Source organism: Dromaius novaehollandiae, chromosome W (assembly GCF_036370855.1).
Source record: "Dromaius novaehollandiae isolate bDroNov1 chromosome W, bDroNov1.hap1, whole genome shotgun sequence".
Classification (NCBI taxonomy): domain Eukaryota; kingdom Metazoa; phylum Chordata; class Aves; order Casuariiformes; family Dromaiidae; genus Dromaius; species Dromaius novaehollandiae.
In genome coordinates, this window is record NC_088130.1 from 68,740,096 (window position 1) to 68,765,656 (window position 25,561).

The 25,561-nt window shown below is 46.0% G+C and overlaps 2 protein-coding genes across 2 annotated transcripts in view; both read right to left on the minus strand.

The window, feature by feature from the left end:
* Positions 1–750, minus strand: part of LOC112994487 (unconventional myosin-Vb) — a 119,626-nt gene extending 118,876 nt beyond the window's left edge. Inside the window, exon 1 of the mRNA XM_064500850.1 lies at positions 663–750. Within this exon, the coding sequence (XP_064356920.1) occupies positions 663–689 (27 nt within the window). The 5' untranslated portion in view covers positions 690–750. The remainder of the gene's footprint in view (positions 1–662) is intronic.
* Positions 751–4,798: 4,048 nt separating this feature from the next.
* Positions 4,799–24,654, minus strand: LOC112994482 (cilia- and flagella-associated protein 53). The gene is made up of 8 exons (XM_026118861.2): positions 24,519–24,654; positions 23,799–24,028; positions 21,300–21,473; positions 12,418–12,721; positions 9,251–9,469; positions 7,602–7,818; positions 7,016–7,118; positions 4,799–5,520 (listed from the first exon to the last, which is right to left on the minus strand). Exons 1-8 carry the CDS (start codon positions 24,591–24,593, stop codon positions 5,286–5,288), a joined length of 1,557 nt encoding a protein of 518 aa, XP_025974646.1. The 5' UTR covers positions 24,594–24,654; the 3' UTR covers positions 4,799–5,285.
* Positions 24,655–25,561: the final 907 nt, after the last annotated feature.

Consider the following 25,561-nt stretch of genomic DNA (forward strand, 5'->3'; position numbering starts at 1 on the left):
GAGAGAGAAAAAAAAGAAGGGAAAAAAGAGAGGGAGAGAAAAAAAAGAAGGGAAAAAAGAGAGGGAGAGAAAAAAAAGAAGGGAAAAAAGAGAGGGAGGGAAAAGAAGGGGGAAAAAAGAGAATAGAAGGAAAAAAAGAGAAAAAAAAGAAAAAAAGCTGTGCTCCCCCACAAATTTAATAAAACACCGGCAACAACAGCTCAGGGCTCGGAGCCTCCCGGCGCTGCTTCGGGCCATCCCCGCGGCACCAACGCGGCTCCCCGCGGGGGCGCAGCGGCCGCGCACCCCCCATCCCCCCCCGCCCGTCACCGCCCTCCCGGGCCGCGCGGAAACAGGTGAGCGGGGGCCCCCCCCGCGCGGGGGGACACGGCCGGGGCAGCTCTGCGCGCCCGTTTTTTTCCTTTTCTCCCCCTTTTTAAAATTTTTCTTAATTTTTTTAAATTTTTAAAATTATTTTTAATTTTTTAGTTTTAAAATATTTTTAATTTTTTATATATTTTTTAATTTTTTTTAAGGGGGGGCGGAAGCGCGGCTGCCGGCGGAGGACTTCGCCCCGCGGAGCGGCCCGGCCGCGCCCCCCCCCCCCCCCGCGCACCGAGTTACGAGACACAAATAAAACACGCGAGCGTCCCCCCCCCGGGCCCCCGCGGCGCGGCGCGCACCTGCGTGTAGAGCTGGGCCGCGGACATCGCGGAGCGCGGGCGCTAGGGCGCGGCGGGGCGCATGGGGGGGGGGGGGGGGGGGCGGCGGCGGCAGCAGCGGTGGCCGCGGCGCCGCCGGCCCGACCTTTACTCCCGCCGCCGCCGGCCGGAGCGCGCGGGGCGGGGCCGCCGCCGCCCCGCCCCCGCCGCCGCCGCGCCCCGCGCAGGTATGGGGCGGCGCCGCCCGCGGCACCGGAGCGGAATGGAGCGGCACGGAATGGAGTGGAGCGGCCCGGAGCGGCACCGAGTGACACGGGATGGCACGGAGCGGATCGGCACGGAATGGACTGGCCCGGCACGGAACGGCACCGAGTGACACGGGATGGCACGGAGCGGATCGGCACGGAACGGACTGGCCCGGCACGGAACGGCACCGAGTGACACGGGATGGCACGGACCGGATCGGCACGGAACGGACTGGCCCGGCACGGAACGGCACCGAGTGACACGGGATGGCACGGAGCGGATCGGCACGGAACGGACTGGCCCGGCACGGAACGGCACCGAGTGACACGGGATGGCACGGAACGGACTGGCCCGGAATGGACTGGCCCGGCACGGAACGGCACCGAGCGACACGGGATGGCACGGAGCGGATCGGCACGGAACGGACTGCCCCGGCCCGGAGCGGCACCGAGTGACACGGGATGGCACGGAGCGGATCGGCACGGAACGGACTGGCCCGGCACGGAACGGCACCGAGTGACACGGGATGGCACGGAGCGGATCGGCACGGAACGGACTGGCCCGGCACGGAACGGCACCGAGTGACACGGGATGGCACGGAACGGACTGGCCCGGAATGGACTGGCCCGGCACGGAACGGCACCGAGCGACACGGGATGGCACGGAGCGGATCGGCACGGAACGGACTGGCCCGGCACGGAACGGCACCGAGTGACACGGGATGGCACGGAGCGGATCGGCACGGAATGGACTGGCCCGGCACGGAGCGGCACCGAGTGACACGGGATGGCACGGAACGGATCGGCACGGAACGGACTGGCCCGGCACGGAACGGCACCGAGTGACACGGGATGGCACGGAGCGGATCGGCACGGAACGGACTGGCCCGGCACGGAACGGCACCGAGTGACACGGGATGGCACGGAGCAGATCGGCCCGGAACGGATCGGCACTGAGTAACACGGACCGGCCCAGCACATAATGGATCGGCACCAAGTAACACGGCACGGGACGGCCCGGCCCGGCACAGACCCCCCTGTGCGCTGCTTCACCGCTCAGGTTGCAGCTGCCGGGCAGCGCTTGGAGCATCAGAAACCTCCGTCGGCCAGGATGAAGCGGCCAAAATTTGCTGCCGTACCCTGCCGTGGGGCAGCTGAGCTGATGCCCGAAGAGGACGATGCCACGAAAACGCAAAATGCGGCCGCGGAAACGAAAGCCGCAGCACCAGGAGTTTCAGCGAAGGTGCTTCTCCGGGAAGGTCTCCACAGCTCGCGCGGCCCTGAGCTCCCTGCCGCCGTTACGGGCTGCTTTTCGTTAGGCGCTGGAGACCCCTTTTGGTTTCACACACCAGATGAAATATGAACGCTTTAAAAACCTGGACGAGGCCCCGGTGTGTCAGCACGTACAGGCTCACGTGGTCAAGGTGCCACAGACCGCGCTAGGCCATCTCCCGCCTTGTGAGGTCCAGGGGGTATTAAAGGGCAGAAGGTCTTAACAAGCGTGGTTGAACATCTCAGGAGACTTTCGCTTCCTCTTGCTTCCCCCCCTTTCCTTACTTACCGCTTCGGCATGGAAATCCAACATCATAAATGTAGTTTGGGGGTCACAAACATGCCAATGGGGCCAAACACACCCGCTGGCCTCAAAGTCTTTCATGGGAAGTCTTCCCAAAATAGCAGGGCTGGAGGTGGCACCGCTGGTACCTGCAGCGAGCTGGAGGCATTTGCAGCCTCCAAGCAGCCGACCTTGCAGCCAGCCGTAGCCACACACACTGTCCTGCAGGCCACCAGCTAACCCTATGGGTTCCCCCCCCATATAGATTTTTTTCCCTGTAAACGAAGCAGATTACACCCAAAGCTCCCACACCTAAGGAGAGGTCACCCAGCCACGGGCTGGGCTGTAGTTCCACTCACCGGTGCTGCTCATGCGCTCCCAGTCTAATAGATGGTTTGGATCCAGAACTTCTCAGCCACGCCGGGGAAACACCGCACACGTGAGCATTACTTAACGCCCGTGAGGTTCTCCAGACCCATAAGCCGCAATTTAGAATCTATTAGTCATTTTGCGAGTTAATGTTTACCGTAGCTTAAAAAATCTGACGCGAGTGTTGGGTGGAAAGAAAGGCATGACCACTCTTTGAGGCATGCGCTATGCGATGCCCTGCCAGGTGCCCAGCTTACTGCAGGGACATCAAAGGAGCTGGAACAGGATGGAAATCAATAAGATGAAGGAATGGGAACTCCTCAGCCTTGGCAAAGAAAATCCTCCTTGCTGCGTTGCTCAGCTGGAATTGTTACGGGGCATCGAGACGATGCTTTTAAAAGGAGTCTGCTGACACATTCGGCCGCTCAGCAGTCTGGGAGGAACCTTATCTGCTCTTCTAGATTCGCTTGAAGTCTCCGAAGTGCTCAGCAGCAAAGGGGTCAGCCGCAGCCGCATGTTCACCCACCACAAGCTTCCTCTCAGAAGAGTTCGGTCACCGTGTACTCGGTGCTGTTATCAAGCAGACAGCAAGCCCTCCGAAGGCAAACCTACCGCGGTCTGGCCTTGCACTTCCGTGCAAGCTTCATATTCATCGCAGAGAGGAGTTCTGCCTGTAAGAGCAGGAGCTCTCACCACCTCCTTTGGGTTATTATTTAAAAAAAAAAAGTATTATGGCTCTGTATGGCTCAAATTCACTGAGCTTGTGAATGTACTATTTCGTACCTCTCACGTATTGGGTATACCCGACGGCAGTATCACAGCCTTTAAGAACATACTTTAATTAATATGGAATTAGTATTAATCCTGGAATCATGCGCTATTATGTGCTTTTCAAAGGTGAGTCACTGTAGTGAAGAAAATCTACCTTGCTTCCCCAGGGCCACACCAGGAGTCTGTCGCAGACCGGGAAATAAGTTTCTTAATCGTTCTCTGGCACTTTGACCTAGCGGCGAGATGAGAGACCTGTGACTATCTGAGCTCTCTGGGCTGATGAAACATCACCTCCATTTTCTGTGATGGTCCTTCCTACGTGCAAAATGGGAGCAAAGGCTCTGAAGTGCGGCATGGCTTTGGAGAGTGCTGCTGAAAAGCACTAGGTGAGCGTTAGGCATCATCGCTAACGAGCTCTCAGCCCTCTCCAGGTCTGCAGTGCTCCAGAGTTTATGAAGATTTGTCTCTCTTTCGTCTGCTGAATCAAGAAGCTGCCCACAGAGAGGTTTTCCTGTAGGAAAGAAGCCAGGTTCTTCCATCTTTTACACCCAGACTTGGTTGGGTTGTTCTGCTAAGGTCAGTGACGTTGTTTCAGATTAATAAATCTGTAACTGGCCTTTTGCAAACAGCTGTACAACTTCCTCCACGGGCGACCGGAGTTTGTCAGCTCAGCGCCCGCTATAAGCTGAGGTGACGAGGTGACTGCACGGCTAGTTTATTCCTGACTTGTTCCAGCTGTTCAGACATTTATCACCTTCTCCGTGCATCCGTTCACGCTCCCACCCAGCAAACACACAAGAATCTCGGTCCTTGCCAATGGGGAGCTAAACACTGAAAAGGGAAGAGAAGGGAGGGATCTGAAAGGAGGAAGAGGAAGAAGGTAGAGGAAGTGCCTAGGGAGGGATGGGAGTTGAAGAAGAAAGGGTTGAAAAGCAGAGGGTGGAGGAGAGATGGTAGAAGCTGAAAAGCTGAGGGAAGAGAGAGAATTATTTACAGACATGCAGCACCAAAGGCTCAAATGGAAAAATGTGGGAAAGATTAAACATTTCAGGATGCCACAAGTCCGAAGATGCAGGCTTGCCACCAACAGGATAAATAACAACCTTTTTTTGCAAAAAAGAGAATGACCTTAGCCTTGCACAGGTAAATCTGAGCAAAGACCTCACAGACTAGCTTAGGGAATCTGATATCCCACAGATCATTCAAAAGCTATCAAATACATATAAAGCTATATTTGTTCTTTACTGTCTAGCCATAGTAAAATAGAGTCATCATTTTATATTTAACAAGGAAAATGAAGATGCATCACCAAGTGCCTTTTGTCTAAATACAAAAAGGAAAGGTTTGCAAATATTTGCCATTTGAAAGGCATTTTAATAAAAGTCGGTTGGAACTTTTCTGCAAAGTTTCTTTTTGCAGATTTTAAGGAATGCCTGCATATCATTCATGCCATAATAATACATTATTGCACTATGGAGAATGAACAATGTTCTTATATTAAAAATGTCAAACACTTTGATTTGGATCAATCATTTTGTCAAAGAAAATCCAATAAGGAGAAAATAACCTTTAAAATATCACATTTTTTCTACTTGCCAGTGAAGTATTTTGAGCATAACAGGGGACAGGGACCTCCTAATTAGAATCAGTTATAAACACCCATAGAAAAATGTTTTTAAATGCAGTCTAGAGTGAGCTAGAATATCATAAGTGATCTTGCGTGCTAGACGTGAGTCTTCTTCTCAAGGGATGGGTTTCTGCTAGTGTCACCGAAGGCCTTGCTAGAATATCCTCTATCCTTTCTTGGTAAGCTCTCTCTGCTGCCAGGGCTGATTCATATTCTCGCTGCTTCTCCTCTTCCTCAGCATCACGGGCTTGTTGTTGATAGGCGATTTGAGCCTTGAGTTGCTCTTGGTATTCTTTTGCTTCCTTTACTTTTCTGGAAATGACATATGAATAACTTATTTATGAGGTACGTGTCAAAAATAAATAACTCGTGTTTTTATCTGTTAACGTGCATCCTTAGACCAAAGAACTATTCAAAACGCCTGTTAGGAGTTAACAGTAACTGCTACTCTATTAAACAAATGCGACATTGTTAATTAACCTGAAGTTCTTTGGAGCATGAATTGCATTCTGTTGTCTCTTACAGAGCAGACTGCAAAATCAGTGCTTAACAAAAAAAAAAATTAAAAGAGCAAGAAGAACCCCTCGTACTCAGCATGCTTTCTCTGCCCACCCTAGGGGCAAGGAGAAGACAGAGAACGAGCATGTCGGCTTTCAGCCCTTTCCTAGCTGTGGCTCACTGCTGTGGCATCCTCACACCCAGTTTCCACTCCCTCGCTCCGGAGATAACGACGACGCGCTTCCGACAGGGAAGAAAGGGTGCAGGCCCCTGCTACAGCACTGCGCTGATACGCTAGGAGATGGCTGTCAGAAGAAATCAGCCTTGCACTCTACCTCCAGAGCCGCGTATTGCTTTCACTACCCGCTGGCGCGGCAGTGGAAGTCTACCTACGTGCTCAGGCGCTTCAAGAGCAGGAATCACGTAGATGCTTCAATGCCAGCAGCCTAGTCAAAACTTGTGTGCTAACACAACACAGGCTGAACCACATGGCACCTACTGACACCACGAAACGCCATCTTTGCGTGAAGTGAAGCATATCCAAAGTGAAGTCCTGCATGTTTACTTCCACAGGGCAGGATTTCTGCCATCCCCAGGAGATTGGCAGCGATAAAGCTATCAGAGCTGCAACAGATAATAGCTCTGGAAGGAGCTACTTGCTGACCTCCTGCTCCCATGTGCCAAGAACGGGCAGAAGTACCAAAAGGTATTTGAATGAGTGAAATAAAGGTGCTTTGCCCTAGGATTGGCATGACACCCAGAGGTACATTTCAGCTACTGCGAATAACAAAATTCTTGCCTTGAGGAACAGCAAGGCAACGAGAGGCCCGTGGAACAGGGCGATGTGTGCTAGTCTGGTATTTTCATGGCTGACTGCACTATTGTTCAAGGGAGGTGCGTGGGAGGAGTTCAGCAATAAGCCTGAACGCCCAAATTCTCCTAGGTAAGTAATGAACTAACCTTTCATTACACCCTCTTCCCCAAACCTCAGCCACTCCTAATAACAGCTCAGAGTAGCAGGGGATGTGTTTACCAAACATGATCAGCGTAAGTCACGTGATGGTCCAAAGAGCCCAAAACAAGTGTATGTAATGAAATACCATTATTTGTACGATGAGATCAGAGTTGGTAATCTAATACCAATTGCAATGTAATTGGGCTGCTACTGAGCAGCTTGGAGCTGTTAGGTTTTGTAGCAGAGCCTCTCTGTGCTCTCTTGCACAGTTAGCTGAAAAGGAGAATTAGCCAACTTGGAAGTTTAAAAGGTTGGCCTGCAATGAAAGGAACCAGCAGCATAAAAGAAAAATACCTTGCATATTTTTCTTCTTCTATACGTCCGAGTTCTGTGATCGCTTCAGCTAGCAGCTTCCTTTCTTGGGCGAGTTCTTCCTGCTCCTTTGCATTTCTCACCACTGCAAAAAATAAAAAATATACTTTTAGAAGATACTTACTTAGCCTTGATAAGCTTGAAGGGACAGTGAGACTGTATTCAAGCCAAGTGGCCTAAATAGCAAGCCGGAGCTTTGTTGATTCTGGAGAGGCACACAAACAATATGAAGGACATTCTCAGCCTATTTGTTTTTTATCGCTAAGAAAAGATTTCACATTCAGACCTTCATAATAATAATAATGTAATTAATAATAATGATTGCATGCTCATGCAATCCTTACTTTACTAGGCTTTGTTCTGGTAATAGCAATGAGAAATCAGTGTAAGGAGTAAAATTTCAGGAGTCGATTCAGAGACAATAGCACTGTTGTACATTCATCCATGCAGCCCATGCACGCCGGGCCAGACAGTCCTCCCAGGAGCAGCGTGCTGTACTCCCTCTGCCCCTGCCCTCACGTAGCAAGAGCCCGGTTCAGTGCACAGACAGGGCACTGTTACTACTTACCCTTCTCCTCAATTTGCAGTTGTCTTGTGTCCAGGACATCTTTCAGTAGCTGTTTTCTAGCTTCCTTTTCTAAGCGCAATTGCTCAGCCTTCTTGGCCCAAACCTTCGCCCTCTCCTCATCGAGGAGCTTGTCCACTTCTTTTTCTCGCTGTTTCTCCTCCTCCAGCTGCTGTGCCAGGTGTGCCCGGTAAGTCTGCTGCTCCTTGAAAAGCTCTTGCTGCAAACACACGGACATTTGCAGATCTGAGTAAACGAGTTCAACTGGGCATTTCAAAAAAGTGAAGAGAAATGGTGGTTTGTAGTCAATGTGGGAACTGGGGCTGGGAACAGAGATCTCTGGTCAGGGCCCTGTTGCAGAAAGAGCTGTGCAGCATCTGTCCCCTGGCCAACAGCCAACGCCTGGAGAACAGTGCGAGAGCCGAACACACGCAGCGATAGAGAGCTGTGCTCTCCCGCTAGCAGTTCGGCTGCCTCCAGCACAGAAATTTGGCAAACACTTTCCACAGCTGTCCAGACAACTTCACCCCACCTACATCAGAAACCATGGAAGCCGATGGAGTTTTAAATTTCAGCTCTGCTAATTTTGTCCCCAGGTCTAAATAACTGGTGGTTATGGAAGAAGTTGATACCACTTTTCTAACCTGCAAGACCCTCTAAATACCTGAGCAGAATAAGGAATACAGCTCCCTGCTCCGTCTTAAAGGTACCTCGAGACCTGTTTTCACCCCAACGTTGGACAATCTACTTGTTTTAAATTTAAGAAGTGATAGACACAGCCATGTTTTCACGGCATCTCCAAGATATTTAATGCAAAGTCTTGAGCCTAACCTGAAGGAAATAGCTGCAGACAGTGGCAGTGGCATCTTTTCTGCCAGGAATAAAGAAGGGCAGGTTACAGTTGTTAATGACAACCAATCTGCTTAAAAACACAGTATATATTTTTAGAGTAAAAATAAAACCAAGATGCCCTCCTCTTCTGCAGAAAAATGTTCTTAACTTTTTATAACAAAAATGAACACCAAGAAGTACCACATAAAATGAGGCAATAGTTGCTTGTGACACTTCTGTAGCAATATAAAAACCTGAATTCAAGTCATGCTGTGGCAGGCAAAAGCTTTCACTTTTATTCTTCAACTACAGTTATATCTAGGTAATAATTAAAGATTTAAAACTGTTTCTTAGTATTTTAATGCATTAGAGTAGGTTAAATATTTACTTTCCTCTGCAGTTACAAATATTTAATAAATTAGGTCCGTGAAACAGAAAAATTTTGCTCATCTCCATTACATCCACACAGTATAAAGCCCCAAAAGGTCAAGTAATTTATACACAATGAAATTGGTATAGGGGGGACAAGTTTCCAAGCTTACCTGGGAGCCCTCTCCTTCAGTCTAACCTTGCAGCCTTGCAGAGTGCAGAACAAGCTTTAAAGTACTCACCGTGATTGCAGCGGATAGCAGCCTTCTTCAGAGAGGTAAGAGTGCTGGCAGCAGGAGAGGCAACAGGCAACACAACAAAAGAATCCCCTTGTTCAGAGAAGAGGGCTTGTGCCCAACTTCATTTATACTGCACAGTTCCACTAACAGCCACCAAATTAGTCCAAGTGAGGTATTGCCCCAAACTTTGAAATGAACATCTCTTGCCCTTACCTTTCTTTTCCTTTTCTCCTCAGTGCCTCCCTGGGATTCCTGAAGGGTTTTTTCTAGGTTCTTCATATCTAGGGCAAGTTCCTCCTGTTTTTCTTCATTAAGACGCTTCATCTTGTCCTGGGCTGCACTGACCAACATGTCCCTGTGTTCCTTCTGCTTCTGCAATTTCTCCATCTGAAGTCGTTCATTTTCCACTTTAAGCAGTTGCTTTTCTTTTTCCTACAGCAATAAAAACAGCCAACTTGAAAAACATCATATAACTTCAAACAAAATGATAGGTAGGATTTGTTTGATTGGAACACAGAAGAGAGAAGATAAATATTAAAAGCCGTTCTTACTGATATTAGAGGATTTTGGAAGTATTAGTGTCATCTGTTAGAGTTGTTAAAGCATGAACATTTTAGCATATCATTCATTAGAACTCAGGATTTTCTCTTTAATTATCACATGTGCTTCATACCAAAATACTGGAATACCTGACTCTCTAAATACTTCAGGGGGATAGAGTCATCTCTTTAGAGAAATTAATAGAATTGCAACACATATGATCCATATCCAACCCCTTATACACAGCTGTAACCACTAACCAGTAGCGGAGCCATCCTCTCCTCCCCATAACTGTGTATATTATATATGCTGTATATGTTAATGGCTGTTACTGATATATAGATATACACACAAGATTATTTCACCAAAAAATACCATGTAGAATCAATAAAGTAACTTGGTAAAATTCCTGCACATCCTGCATTTGAGTAAGTTTACAAGCACAACTGCACTCAGACATCATAGTAACACAGTATGGGGTCACCATTAACTTACCTGCAGGTCTCAGGAACCACATCTTAGCTGTCTTGAGGGTACATGCTGTTTTTTGTTAACCTAGTTTTAAATAAAATGGCTCTTTCATGATGTGAATAAATCTTCTAAAATGCATCAGCAGGTTTGTTATAAACAGCCTTTCTAATCTTTTGCAGGTGGGAGGACAAGCTGTGCTTCCTAAGGAACATACCTTGCTCTGCTGGACATAAAACACCCACCCTGACTCTTGCAGGGTTTCAAAGCCAAAGCTGACATTGCTGTCTTCCCGGGGTGGTGGAAGAGGCTCTGTCTGAAAGGCCAGATTCACTTTCAGAAGCTGGTAAAACAGCTTTGAAACTCACTGTATTTTCAGCCAGTGAATAAGTAATCCAAAAGACTTTGAACAGTAAAGAAGGAAAGAAGGTGGGAATGGGTAGCAGACTACTGGAGAAGCTGCCAATATGGCATACGTGTCTTCGGCTGAATCCTGACATCAGTGGAGTTGTATGAGAGTTGGTAAGGATGGGATCCACTGTGCTTTTTCTATTAAAGTTTAAATGAAGCATTACTACGACGTTGTAAATGTGCAAAGAAATTGTTACCAACGATCCTTTTGCAAGCTAGCACTGAAATGCCATGGCAGAAACTTGTCGTGTGTGTGTGTGCGCGCGCGCATACAGCCAGGAAAGCAAGTTTTCCTTCCTTAAAAAAGCTATTTCCATTGCAAGAACTAGCAGAAAGCAGCTGTACACAGACATGCTTAGCTGTCCATTGCCTGTCCTTAACTCTGATGAAACCTCTGATCATTAGAGGCTACAGACTCTGCTGAGATACTTGTAATGCAGCCATCTGTCACATCGCTCTTCTGCGGAAAAAGGATTACGCCCTATTTTCAAAACAAACTCTCCTTTATGGATCCTTTGGAAAGAGCTTTTTTCAGAGATTATACCATTTTACCAGAAACTGCTCTCCTTCACAGAGCTCAAGGCAGTTGTCTTCAGGGGAAGCTACAAAGTCTTCTGTTATAGTACCATTTTTCTGAAAAGGCCAGTTAAGAAATGTTTTTTGCCTGAGAGGACTGGCAGTGCCTTAGAAGTTGTTAAAAGAATTTTCTTCTATATGTTGTTAAACAAGTGAAACATCGCAGTCTAGCTTGTGGTAAGGACTCTGCTCTTTTACAGCCAAGATCTTCAGAGCTGGAGACTCATTATTGTCATTATTTCTAAAAAGAAATGGAGTTCACAACTGCCAATATCAGCTCTGAACACCTCAGAGTACCCTGCGTGATCATTTGATTGCTACATGTGAATAACAGCAACACGAATACTGCTCACACAGGCTATCTAAAAAATGAGGACCGAGCCTGAACCAAGCAGGCTCCCATAACTCATTAAGTCAACGCTGAGTACTGTGAATTAGTGAGCTCCACCAAAGTTAACACAACTAAGCCAGGCCTACGCTTAGAGGAAGATGAGAAGAGAAGAGGGCAGTAGCCAGAACAGTTGAGCTAAATGAGCCAAATATTTCCCACAATGCAGCACCCGCCACCAGCCAGCTCCAATAGGTGAAAGAGCTTCAGCATTGCTTGCCAATTTGTATCTGTTAAAGGCTGGGCTTTAAAAATGGGTGTTGATTCTGAAATTCAGTCAGCGGCGGTGTCTACACCTGCAGAACATTGCTGCCGCCTACATTAGTGACCACAGAACGGTGCAATGCAACCACGTAACTGTGAAAAATAGAAGTAGGGGCAAGGAAAGCCCTATTGCATAAGCAGTTGGGATTTTCCACACACACACAAACACACCCCTCCTCATAGCTACGTCTGTGTGCACCAACGGGCCCTGCAACCTCTCCCTGCTCAAGGGCTCAGCTGCCTCTGCTCCCGGCCAGCTCCAGCACCAGCCCTGGATCAGACTTTTCCTGCTGGGAAAGAGGAGAGTGAGAACGAGCTGGGAGATGTCGCCCGGGGGCTGCGGTTCGGTTCAGTGGCTCGCCTTGAGACCTGGGGTGTGTTGCGGCTGGGACGCGAGAGTCTCTAGCTATCCCACCGGAAACTGGAAGTAAGAAAATTGCAAAGATGTCTGGCAAAAGCTGGAAAACCTCTCACGTTTCCCGCAAAGGCTCCCCAAGGCTTTGAATGCTACAATTCCATTACATGCTAAATTTCAAGAGATGTATTTCCCTCTGTAAACAGGAGTGCATTTGCCACAGCTCCGGAAAAGAGGCTTAGCATAATAGGGGCGTCTCAGATACTAATGGAATCAGTGAAAATACAAATAAGGTATGGATTAATCTAAATGTCTACTAAGCCTGTCATTAGGGAGGCCTTTCGGAGACCGCTGAATTGAGAACGATATGGAAATTACCAGCAAGCGAGCCTCCTCTTCCTTCAGCCGCTTTGCTTCCTCTCTGTGAGCGTTCAGCACAGCTACCTGGGCTCCGAGTACGCTCAGCACTTCTCGATGCTGTTCCGCTGCTTTCTGCATATCCACCGCCTCCTGTTTTTCCTTGGCCAGCCTATCCTCTTCCCAAAGTTCGGCAAACATTTGCTGCTCCTTCTGCTGCTGCTTTTTCAGTTCCTCCTTAAGAGCTAGCTGGGCCAGTCGGTCTGCACACACTTCCCTCTGGTGCTTCTGCACCCACCACGTGCGAAACTCCTGGCATTGTTCTCTGAATGGCAAAATAAGATGTAAAACAAAATAATAATAATAAAGTCTGGTGGTGTGTCAGAGATGGAGGGTCCCAAACGCGTAGGACTGCAGCTCCGGATGCGAACATCTACGCCTGCTCCGACGCCGACTCCTCGGGAGGCCTAAGGAGTCACAGAGAGCCTGTTTTGATGGAGATTTTGACATTAATCAGTTGAAGAGCAGGGCGTGTATTTCCATTTGTGTTTATATATTTAACACTACACACGTTCCAACATTTAAATTGTCCTTTACTCAAACGAAGACTTAGACTAGGTTTACTAGTCACTCGAAAGCTCAGTCACATTCAGGAACTACTCCGAGAGCAGAAATTTATGTCACACTGCTAAACAGCAGCCGCCAGAATTTTATTAATTTTGTATGAAGTTTTGTGGGATAGTTCATAAAAATTGCAGTAAAACCCTGGAGAAGCTAGTTATTCATCGAACAAGTAATATAGCTTTTAGTTTTCATTTACTCCCTACAATGGGATTTCATATATGTGAATATTTACCTTCAGCTGAAGAGCATGCAACTGTTTACAGACGCTGTCCGCTTTCATTTTTACAAACAAAGCACTGTGGAGATCAACATACGCGATCAAACAAAATTTAATTTGAACAGCACACAACCATTTTAATTCCATTCTGTAAAGAGGATATAGATTTTCATAAAGTGAAAATGTGAAAGGAACAGATAACAGTGGATATCTATAAGCATTAAGGATGTGTGATAAGCACACATGCATGCTGTCAAGTAAAAAAATCTCAAATTACTTCATGCTGAAAGAAATCATCTTCTACAGATTGTTGCAATGCTGTTTAAGAATTCATACCAGGCATCATAAGAAATCATTGACCGAATCTGGAACCACTGTGAGACAGCAGTAGTTATTTGTACAATGTGAAATATTTTTACTTTATGCAATGTTAATCTGACAATTCTATAGAGCAAAAATATTAAATATTCATCAAGCAACTATCTCATTGTATTATAATTCTCAACATCAGGTTGGTTATTTAATTTTCATACCTACAATAAAACAAAATCTGAATGAATTCCATTACCCAAGGCTGCCTTTTTTTTTTTTTTAAACTTAAAAGCAAAATTAAATTTGCCAGCACTGAAATAAGACTTTTAGCATTTTACTTTTTCATACTCCCTGGCTTTGCAGTCCGCTCCTTGCAGGACGGGTGCTCCTGCAGGCCCCGAGCCAAGCACAAACCATTGCAGTGACCCCTCCGCAGGGTGGCAGGAATTCCCCAAATAAATATGGGGATGTAGGACCTCCCAAACCGTCCACACACATTATTAAATCGCTATGTTCAGGAAGGCAGACTTCCCAAAGCTCTTTGGTTTCATCCCAATTCTGTCTCTCACCCCAACATCACATAGGTTTAATAGTAAAACTAAAAAAGGATTAGTTTTGTGAGATGCAACGTCTGCGTTTTAGTCACTGGGAGAAAAGTGACAAGTCAGTCATAAAAATGTAATCCTTGTCTGTATACATCAAGAATATTCCTCCCCCAGTGGTTCAGGACCCCTCACCAAGAACGCCTTTGCCACATCCTCACGTGAGAGTAAGGGGCTCAGTGTCACAGTCTTCACTTTCCCAAACGATTCCTAAGTCCAATACAGCTGCATCTCCATCCATGCCCATCTATACGTATATATTCCCTGACCTGGGGTTGGATGCAGAGAATAATTCTCCTGTTGGTTCTATCCAGGGCCAGATACCATGGGTTCACACCTCGACGGGGGCTATACAAACCATGTCGACGCATGGCTTCAACCCGAGGCCAGCTGCTGAATCCTTCCTATTCCTAAACCCTTTGCTAGGTGTAGCTCACTCACTCTGCGTCCCCAGACTTAGCAGGATTACTTCTACAGCACATAGTACACAAGATGCGTTCTCATACATCTTTTAAGCCCGTGACCTCTTACATATTCCCAGCTTTCCAAGAAGACCGCACGATATCTCCGTGGTGGATGATTCTGATTGGAGCAGTCCATAATTTTCTTGCTTCCTCAAATTTTGCAAGACACCTATCTCACAAAGAAGAGCAATGAGGCAAACAGGGCAAGCGTTTAGCAAAATAGGACGAGACTGTTGGTGTATAACTCATTCCCGGTCTAACAACTAGCACCAAGATTTTTCCATAGCCTAGAAACAACGGGTTCTTTATCGGACACCGCTGCTTTGCCCAAATGGTCCAACCTACAGCGGAGGGGAGCAAAAGCAGAGCTGAGGTTGCAGAGGGGAAGGACTGCTACACCTTGCTGTCTCTTGGTGCCGCACGAGTGAGATACAGCCAAATAGCACCAGCCGGGACCTGTAATTTCATGCAAAAGCAGAGGTCTCACCACGTTTTCTTCCTGTCAGCATCCACTGTTTTCTGCCTCATGGTTCAGCCGTACGCTGCTGGGGCCAGAGGCACCTCTCTCTCCATTCCCTGTTTGTAAAGTGCCTGATGCCACAGAGGCTGCGGTGAAAGGTGCTAAGCGCGGTACACGAGCAATAAAAAGGGGAGCAGTGCCACGGAAACAAAAATTCACATTTTGCTTGATATTTCAGAGAAGGTATTTCTAACCTCTTAACTGTTTCTAACTGAGAAAAAAAAAACAATAATAATCTATCACATCCACTTTCGCCAACATTGAGTCTCTATAAGATAAAACCTCCTGCAGACAGCACTTTTCTCCCCCAAGCCTAGGACACTGCCTCCTCCAACCAAACGTTGGTCCAACTTCTGAGTAGAAATTAATGGTGATTAGTGGCAACAAAACTAATCGGCATTCATGAAGAATATGATTTCTAAAATGCTCTAAGCGTACCATTCTTCAGATCTGAAGTCTCATCCCATTAAAAATAACTACATTACCTTAACACAATGGGTTCAAAGTTCCCTCAGCAGTTGAAAGAATAAAAAAATCAGTTATTCTTTTTCATGATTTTAAGCTAACCTCAGTGCAATTGAATTCTCAGAGGGAAAGAGAAGTTAAATGAATAAGAATTTGGCACAGTTAGAATTTTAATATAAAATAACTCTGTAATTGCTTGATTTCATCAAAATAATTCCTTCCAAGCAGCTTTTAAAGCAATCTATAAACATCTGCTCCCCCAGATGGCTGTTTCTACTCCGTGCTTTGCTAAGCTAAGCTTCTTAACATTCAAATTCTGGCCTCCATGTAGCCACTTCCCAAAGACAGAAACTACATTTATCCCAACTCCCCACCCCCAGTTATTTATTTGTTTTATAGCTGTGGTACGAAGCCACTGTGATAACGACATTCTCTATATGGATGCTTCTGATGTTACCACGATAAAGAGGATGTACTATGTGATTTATGCACATATTAAGATGTTGTAATTTTCTTTAAATATATCATTAAGGAACATTTCCTCAGACTAACATTCCTATACCTCAGGTTTAAGAATCAGTATCTGCAAAAGAAGGGAGTGCCTTGCTTAAAGTTAAGAGAAATATGAAGTCTCTAATAGGCATTAGAGAGAGATTCAACACAGCTGTAAAATTCTGAGACAGAGGAACAGGAAAACATGTGCACGTCTCGCTACGACTGACGTGACCTCCTGGGGTTCCTCTGGGTGTGCCCTAGATGACAGGCTGTGACACACTTACAGCCTTCTGCTTGTGGATCCAGTTCTTTAGTAAGCTCCTGTTCCATAAGTCATGGTCACGAGCACCCGCAATATGAGTACTTACTACTTCCCCCTAATAACCCAAACCTATCAGAGACAGATGGCCAAGATTCAGCTCGTCTCTTACCACCTCCCCCCAAATGATTCCTTAATCCTTACCTCCTTTGGGAAGGAATTTTGACCTTCTTCCCACCCATCCATTCTTCCCAACCACACATCCATTCTGCTTTAGGCACAGCCAGCTCCAGGTGTCACCCAGTGGCAGATAAATGACTGCTCTGGTGCTCGAACCCACGAGTAAAACGTGCCACCCCTTCCCACCACGTCCAAACCCAAGCCTTTTCATCCTCTAGAGCTTATTTCCACATAGCTCTCTAACAGCATTTCATACAACAACATAAGGTCCATCTAGCCCCATGCTCCGTCTCTGCCAGCGGCAACAGGAGATGCCAGTTAGGCAGAACCCACAAATCTGGCCACACTGTGGTCCATTACCTCGTAGCCCCCCAGCATCCAGAACTGTTGTATTAAGGATATTTACGGGTACATCACATCCCTGTCTATTCCCTTTACTATCTATTTATGGCTCTGTAGTCCATGACTTTGCCTCATCTCTCTACGGACCTGCTGATACCAGCTACCCCCACAGCATCCTGCTGCAAGGACGTTCAAGCTCCTCTGGGCCACAGGATGCACGCCAGAGCGTCCGGGTGACTCCCGGGACTATATCCTGGATCTCATCTTCTTTTACATTTACTTCAAACTGATCTAGTTCCTCCAACATAGTGGCTGCAAAGAATGCACTGGGGCAGGAATTTCCCCCAAATCTTCAACAGCGAAAACGTATGCCAAGAATCCATTTTCTGCTATGGTCCGATCATCACCGAGTGCCTCTTTTGCATCTTGTGACAAAATGGTACCATCAGTGCCTAGCTAGCTTTCCGCTTTAATATAGTAAAATAAATCATTATCAGCTCTTAACCTTTTTAAAAGGTGCTTTCATAATTCTTTTTAGCCCTTTTAGCTTCCTGTTCACATATGACCTGCCATGTTTTATGAGCTTTTCCTACTCTCTCCATATGGACAAACGTTCCATATTTAAGTGCCAGTCTTTTCCCAGTGACAGCCTCCTTAATATTTCTACTGAGCCATATAGAGAAGAACTTTACTGAAAAGCTTTCTTTTCCTTTCAAATTATAGCATACTTTGGCGTCTAGTGTTTCTGAACAACCTCCGAACTGCTTGTAGGCTTCTTGCGTTTTAGACTGCTCCTTTTAATTTTTTTTTGTTAATTGCCTCATTTTGACATCCTTCCCTTTCTCAAAGTTGAATGTGATGCACTGGATTTATCTGGCTTGCCCTCTCCTGCTCCTATGTACTACAGGATACATTCAGAAGTGTACTGTGATTGCTAATAAAGACTGGCTGTCCCACCAAAACCCCTGAACTAGAACCAAATTTTGAAAATCATCTTTTCGCATGGGGTTTAAGACTAGCTTTCTACAAAGAGCTTATTGCAGCCATAAAACCATGCAATAGCAGAGGTTGGAAGGGACCTCTGCGGGTCATCCAGCCCAACTCCCCGCTCAAAGCAGGGCCATAAATTTTTCTACATTATGTAACTGGTGATAATGGGATTCAGCGTTTTGACGGGTCTTATTTTAGGCAGGGCAAATAAATCACTGAGTTAAAAAAAGACTGGGAGAGGGGATGACGGCTTCTCTGCTTTGAAGGATACTACAAGCACGCTAACTCAGAATAAACAATGCCTCAGGAAGGACAATCTGCTCATGTAATTAAAAGTACCAGTGACATATTTAAAACTGCTTTAAACCAATACGTTTTAACAAATACCAGGACCCAGAAGAGCAGAGATTAGTATCACTGTGGATTATAAGGACCTTCCGAAGACATGAGGGGGTCATGCTGCAATGTTTACCAGTTCTTCAAACACTTCATTCTTCCACATGTGTTCCCTTCACTTTCCATCTCATCCCAAACTCATGCAGATGTTGGGATAACTAGGAGAAAGCGTTGCCAGCAACAGGTATCTTAGAATATCTGAAACAAAGGGACTTGCCCAGCAAGTGGCAAAGCCCTTCACCCTAGCAAGCTGGGAATTTGCAGAGGGGCAGACCAGACTTGCATCATGCTTCCTATTTATCCAGCACCTAGAGAGTGCCAGCAAGCAGCCGCTGTGAAGAACGCACGTTAAAGTCATGCATGTTAAGGCAGGGCACGCACAGGGCACCACTCATGGGTAAAAAGCACCTACAAATGGTGACAACATGCCAAAGGCAGCATCTCCGGCCCCAGTCGGAGCAGACATCCCTTCTGGCCTGCAGCAGCCTCTACATCCAGGTCAGCACAAGGCCCGCTTGGAAGCACAGGGCTTCTCCATGAGGTCAAACACCTAAAGAGACATGTAAGAGGTGGAAACAGAGCAGGCAACAAAAGATTTCAAGAAACAATTCACCGATATGCTAGCAGCAAAAGGAAGTTCAAGAAAAACATGGATCCACTGATGGATGGGGATACCACCTAGTGATGGATGATATAGAGAAAGCAGAAGTACTCAGTGCCTTTTTCTGCCCCGGTCTCCTGTGCAGCAAAGCCCGCTTCCAGATCTCTGTATGGACCAGCAGAGTTTGGGAAAGAAAGGGACAAGTAGCAGTGGGGAACAACATGTTTGGGCTGACTTAGAGAAGACTAATATATTCAGATTCAGATATTAGATTCTAAATAGATTGTTATCTTCTATTATCACAGTAGAAACTTCCTTTCTCACTGGAAAAAAGGGAAGAAAAGACTTTTAAAATGTTACTAAGCCCATACATGAAGAAAGATAATCTGGCTTCATAAGGAGAGGTCAACAGAGAAGTCAAACTCCTCAGCTGGCTTTACTACACTTTATTTTACAGGGACCTTTGAGTAAAATTTGAGAGTGCTTAGATAGAGGGAGAGAAGGAGGGAGAATCTGACTATAGATACATATTTCCACTACGTCAGCACAGTCAAAGGAAAAGGTTCTGTGCATTGTAGGATGAGGATTCATCTGCAAAGATACTCACCGAGTATTGCCACTTTCATAATAGCCATGAAGAAAGATGATTTGGCTGCCTCTAAATCCTCTAAAAATATGCAGACAGCAGAGCGCCAACTGTAAAAGCTCCAGCAACATTTGTACATGGGGAATAGCGTGGCATGAATATTGCCCCTATCCAACAACAGACTGGAAAAAGTCGAAGGATGATGGATTGATCCTGTGAGACCCTGAATGAGCCATAGATGATTAAATTGTGTTGGGAAGAACAGGGACCTGAGATATTAAAACAGCTAACTGCAGCATGCAAGTCTAAGTACATATTTTCAGAGGATGGCATTCATTGGTAGAATTCATTTTGTGATTAAAACACGTAAAATAAGGCATCTAAAATGGTAATCTACACATAAGCCAAGCAGCTAAATTCCCATTTTAGTTGATGGGGATCTGGTCAATACAGTCAGTGGAGTTCAGGGTGCAGTTCAGCTGCCAGACCAGCATACGTCTACTGTAGGGTGTGCTTAGACTTCTTTGACTGCCCTGATCTCAATGGAGATCTACTGAGTAGAACAGGATTTTAGACATCCAGTGAATATGGAAATACCAACACTTAGACACCTACTTTTAGGTGTCTAAATCTCAAGCTGAATCCCTTCCTTGGTATGCAAGATTGGCTACAAGTACAAAGTAAAGGGCACTCCAGAAACATCTCCACTAAACCATCCTAACAGTGAATTTTAATCATTTTGGGTTAAGGGTTGTGAACAAGCTAGGGACTGTAAATTGTGAAGGCCATATTTTCAAGCCAGCATGAGAATTTAGAACTGCATATACTGCCTCAACATCAATCTCAGTCAATAAAAACCATACTTAAGAAAAGGACATTTATCTGCCAAATTAGGTAATCAGAGTTTATGCATAAGTGAAATGTAACACCCCAGTCTCTCCACAGTAAGGAATAGGTGTTGTGGATTTCCATACCACTGTAGGAGGCTTGGGAAGGATTCTTCAAATGATGATAATTAAATTGCATTAAATAGTATTTTCATCTCTTCCTCAGAAAACCAGATTTCCAAGAACTGAACAGGTCAGATTTCACACTGAGGCCTCAGGGCCTGATAAGCACCTGCAAATCTTAATGACATCAAATAAAATCGCCAAACTCAACATCCTGGAAGATTTGGCTCAGAACTTCAGGTTGCGTGAAAACCTTAGCTTCAATTAGAACTCTTGAAAAGTGTACAGTAAGTAAAAAACTGTCTTTTTAGAAGATCCTTGAAAAATTAAGATTGTCCATTTAGGCCACATTAAGCTTCCATGGGCTCTTCTTACTCTCAAAGTATAAAGCAGAAATAGAGCTCTATGCTCCAACAAGAAGCTACAAAAAGAGCTGATTTGGCAGGGGAAAGTGCAGGGATACTCGCACAGGACAAAGATTTCCATACTACACTTGGAAGAATCTTTTCATGGTATCTCAACACTTAAATAACGGATACAGGACAGCTCTGTGTACCTGTTGCTTTCATCACTATTAATGAGGAGTTTTGTTCACGGATTTCACTGAGCATTACAGCATTGCAGACTGGGATCCTGGGTCTCCAATGCTGCATTCCTTTAATAAAAAATCAGGACTACAATCCTGTCCAATGTATGCAAACTACCTGAGACCTTTCCACTTTTGACAAGCAGCCAAGTGGGCAAAGCTTGCACACCTCTATCCAAACCACCTTAACTTTGTATCTATCATTTCAATCACATGTACCTTTCCTTCCTCAATATGATGTCACCTGCCTGTTAAATTGCTTCTTTGTATTTACTTACCCAAATTCTATTTAATAAAATATTTTACGGAGATACCTGAATTGCTGCTCTCGTTTTTCAGTAACCACTTTTTGTCTTTCTTGCTCTCTCTTCTCTCTCAGCAATTTTGCTCGCTCTCTCATTTTTGCTTGTTTTTCCAGGACTGTTTCTTCAAGTGACTCCATCTCAGTGAAGTACCTGTTTTCTTCTGACTCCAGAAGTTCACGAAGCCTATAATGAAGAAAACATTTTAATAACAGCTAAAACAACCTTCTCTGTCAATTGATAAATTTTAGTTTACTTATTGTGAATGCAAACAGACTGAAGCAGTTCTCCATAGAAATTGTCCAAAGGAACTTCTGTTCAACAAAGGAAGAAAAACCCTATTATATATAATCAAGAGAAGCAGGCACCTCAACTGTTAGTTTTCTTATGTGGTGGCAAATCCTATCAGCACACCGATGAATCAGTACTTCCACTCCATAGAGCCCTATCTTGACTTTATAACTATGAATGACAATTCTTTTGTTAAGTACAGTAATATTTTATTTGGAAAGACTTCTCTTTTCATTCAATTCCATTGATAAGCCAAAGGAACCTTTTTTTTTGCTAACATTATGCTGCTTTGTTTTGGATATATCATTCATCTTTTTATATCTGATATTAGTCTAGCAATAAATAGCTATTAGCACAACATACAGATTTTTTTATATCCATTTTTCTTGAAAATGCAAGTAGCATAGTAAAGGATAAAGAAGTCATTTAATCTTAATGAAGCATTACTCTAAAACACAGTCACGCTGTTAGCGAATGCAGATTTGGGCATCTTTGTGAAGACTGCTGCTTTAAAAGTTAATACAATTAAATTATGCTGGCACATTTTTCTATTTTTCAAAGAAAGGGATCAGAAACATAATGCCAGAGTACCTGTCTAGACCTTTAGGCTGGGAACCAAATTAAATTTGGAGTTTAAACATCATAGCATGTGAAAAACTACGATCAAACTGAGCTAAAAAAGGACCTCTTCAGCAGACCTCGGGCATAGGACTAATACAATACAAATACGGTGCAAAAAAAGCAATCAACAAATGGTTAGTGAGCTACTTGCACCACTTCTTCCAAATGCATGAGCAGGGAACGTCCAAACCCCATATTATAAACTTGAATTTTAGCTCAGGGATCATTCCTGTTATGCCACAAGATCCCCTCTATGGGCACAGCAGTTTCTGTCTTGGCACAATTTAAGCTCCTTATCTTACAAATCTGTTTCCAAGGTTGCTTCAGAACTGTTAAACACCTTCTTCTCATTTCCGGTCCATATTTGTCATCAGCTGATATCAGTCTGATCTTGTACCATTGTCATCCCTCAATTTAATCGCTCCCTGGTATTTAGCCCTCTTCTTAACAGATTTATCATTGCATCTTCTCTCAACCTCATTTTATTTTAATGCCACTCCATAAACCAGTTCCTCTAATCATCCTGATAGTCCTTTAACAAGAATACTATGTCAAATTGGCAATTTTTCATATACATCACTGATTATCAATTCTAGCAATAAGAAACTTGGGGCTAAGAACGAGGAACTCAGTAATTCCAGCCCTAATGCCCACGGTGACCTCCAGCAAGTCACTCTCATTTCTAAGCAAGCGGAGGTCCCTGCTACTGCGTGAGCTACGGTGCCACAGGCCTACACAGGCACAAGCACAGCTGGTGGGAGTTACAGCAGCAAAGCCAAAGACCGACTCGTTCTGCAAACTGAACTGCACTCTCTTACTGCGTACACACCCGCTGCATTAAGCCGAGTCTCACTGCAAAGACTGCGTGGGGATCTTGAGCAGCTAAATAAGAATGAAATTCGTATACAATTCCTGTTCTATGAAGGAACGTCAAACCACGATGCCAAACTGATAACCTTTGCCACAAAAATCACTTAGCATGAAACTGTAAACAAGAAATTAAACTATATGGCTATTTTCTCAGATCACTGTAGTGAAATTCTAATATGCCTCACCTTTATTATTTCTGAATTACTTCTGAATAAATTTTTTTTCTACTGCCTGTCCTGCAAACTATTACTTGTAGAACTAAATATTAATTTAATGAGGTTGTAACAAAAATCACAATTACACCCAACAATTAGAATTTCCCATACTTTTATCAAAGTACTTTTCATTCTCTTTAAAATTTCTTTTTCCACAAGTGAAAGTACTAAAACGCTAGTCTTATTGTTGCATGTGGCAGACACGGCTATAAACACCATATAGATGGCACCAGCTCCTGTATTTGAACATATATCTCCAGTGACTGCTTCAGGCCCTAGAAGCAGTAACTAGAGCCAAAAAGGTTCCTGTTTGCTCCAAGGGCTCCAACCATTTGACTGACAAGTAAGCACACCTACGCTCTCCGTCATGATGAAGAATAAAGACAGTGCCCCAATGCGCGGTCTAACATACAGATCTGAGATTTACTGAATGTTTTTTTTCCCTGTAATCATTCCTATAAGGATACAGTGAAGCTGAAACTAGTAAGGCAGACATTAACTCTGTGTGTGTTACCTCTCTCTCCTGTCTTCAGTCCCTGCCAGATATGCCTGCATTGTCTCATCCACCCTTCTCTGTATGCTGTTGTGCAGTTGCCTGCGTTCACTGTGCTCCTGCCACTCATTGATACTGCGATACTTGCTGTACAGCATGGAGAAGTCAACGTATTTAAGGCGTTCCTTTTCCTTCTGTCTGCAGGCCAAGACAAGTTTTTCACATACATCTTGTTTAGGAGGCTTGGCTCGCTGTAAGAGAAAGCACATTTCAGTGATGGAAACATAAATCTGTTATTCTGTTTGCTTGCTTTTCTAAAATGAGTTTGTGACCAAGGAAGTGTATAACACACCAAATGACCAGAGTTCAGTGGTGAATTAAGGCTGATGTCTGGACAAGCCCTGACTGGAAGCAAGTGCATGACACCAGCACAAGAGCATGAAGTGGCTTAGGGAGCTGGAACCTGTTTGTCACCGAGCCTTTGGCTTAAATCGTACCCCACCGGGCTCTGGCTTACGCAAACATCCCCGTCACAGGCTGAAGCCCCACTGCCTCTGCCTTCAGCACAGCTGCACCGGGCTCAGCGCCCCCTCCTCACACGGGAGGCCCGCAGGCCTTCACACGGGAAGCCGCAAGGCCCCTGTGCCCCCCGAGGAGCAGCCCCACAGCGTGGGGCAACGGGACCGCGGCCTCCCCGCCCCACTCGGAACAGGATCAGACCGCCCCCCGGCCCCCTCTCACCAGCGCCAAGGAGCGCGGGGCGACCCCCATCACCTCGCGGTGACGCCGGGGCCACCGCGCCTCCACCGCCTCCATGGCCGCCCGCCCGCCCACCACCCCACTTCCGGGACGCGCCGCTATGGCAACGCGGAACGGCGGAAGTGACCTCATAGCGCTGGGGACGCGCGCGGAGCCCAACCTCCCTCCGCAACCCTCCCGCGCAAGCGCAGAGAGAAGGAACGCACCCGGTCCGCAGCACTGCGCATGCGCAGTTATTTCGCAGCACTGCGCATGCGCAGTCAAGCCACCGCGCTCCGCATGCGCAGTCGGTGCGAGGCGCCTGAGGGTGGGCAGGTGGGGCGGGCGCGGGGTGATGGTGACACCTAGTGGGAGCGCGGCGACATTAGCGCCGACGACAGTATATGTCCAATTAATAAGGACGTAAAATGGAGCTCAGGCCCCATGGCGAGAAGGGGTTCCCCGTGGCAGGAGGCCGTGGGGCGCCACACACCGCCCAGCAGCAGGGGCCCTGTGGGCGGGCAGGCTAGGGCTGCGGTGGGGCCTGCGGCCTGCTGAGCGGCTCCGGTGCTGCCAGCAAATGCGGGTGAAAATGGGAAATTACTGTAACGTTGGCTCTGGGCCAGCGGTGGCTTCAGGTTTGTTGCCCACAGAGCAGGTTCAAGGAGAAACTCGCTGGAGTTTTGCAGACCGGGAGCACGGATACCGCTGGGAACGTTGCTTTCTTCCATATAGTCAGCGCTTGTCTGATTACGAGCTGAAAAAACGAGCCACAGACAGAAAGATCAAAGTTCAAAGCTGACAGTAAAGATCCTTCTCATCCCACTGAAATTTGCCGTGCAGTTACTTTAGGTATCAGTGATGGGATCCTTGCACTACCAAGCAGAGCTGTGTGATACACAGGAGTTACACGCTGTTGAATGTTACACCGTCACTGCAGTGCTTGAACGACTGAAGTCTCTTGAGTTTATTTCAGCCTAGACTTATCGTACTATCATCCTGTTGTGACTTACTCTTGGAGGTGGTTGGGTGAGGGAAACAGCTCG

Excerpts from the sequence above, each read along its gene's own strand:
- LOC112994482 (XM_026118861.2), bottom strand. The coding sequence starts at position 24,593 with ATGGAGGCGGTGGAGGCGCGGTGGCCCCGGCGTCACCGCGAGGTGATG. Across the intron at positions 24,029-24,518 it reads CCCCGCGCTCCTTGGCGCTG|CGAGCCAAGCCTCCTAAACA; the intron begins GTGAGAGGGGGC and ends TTTCTCTTACAG. Across the intron at positions 5,521-7,015 it reads GAAGAAGAAAAATATGCAAG|AAAAGTAAAGGAAGCAAAAG; the intron begins GTATTTTTCTTT and ends TGTCATTTCCAG.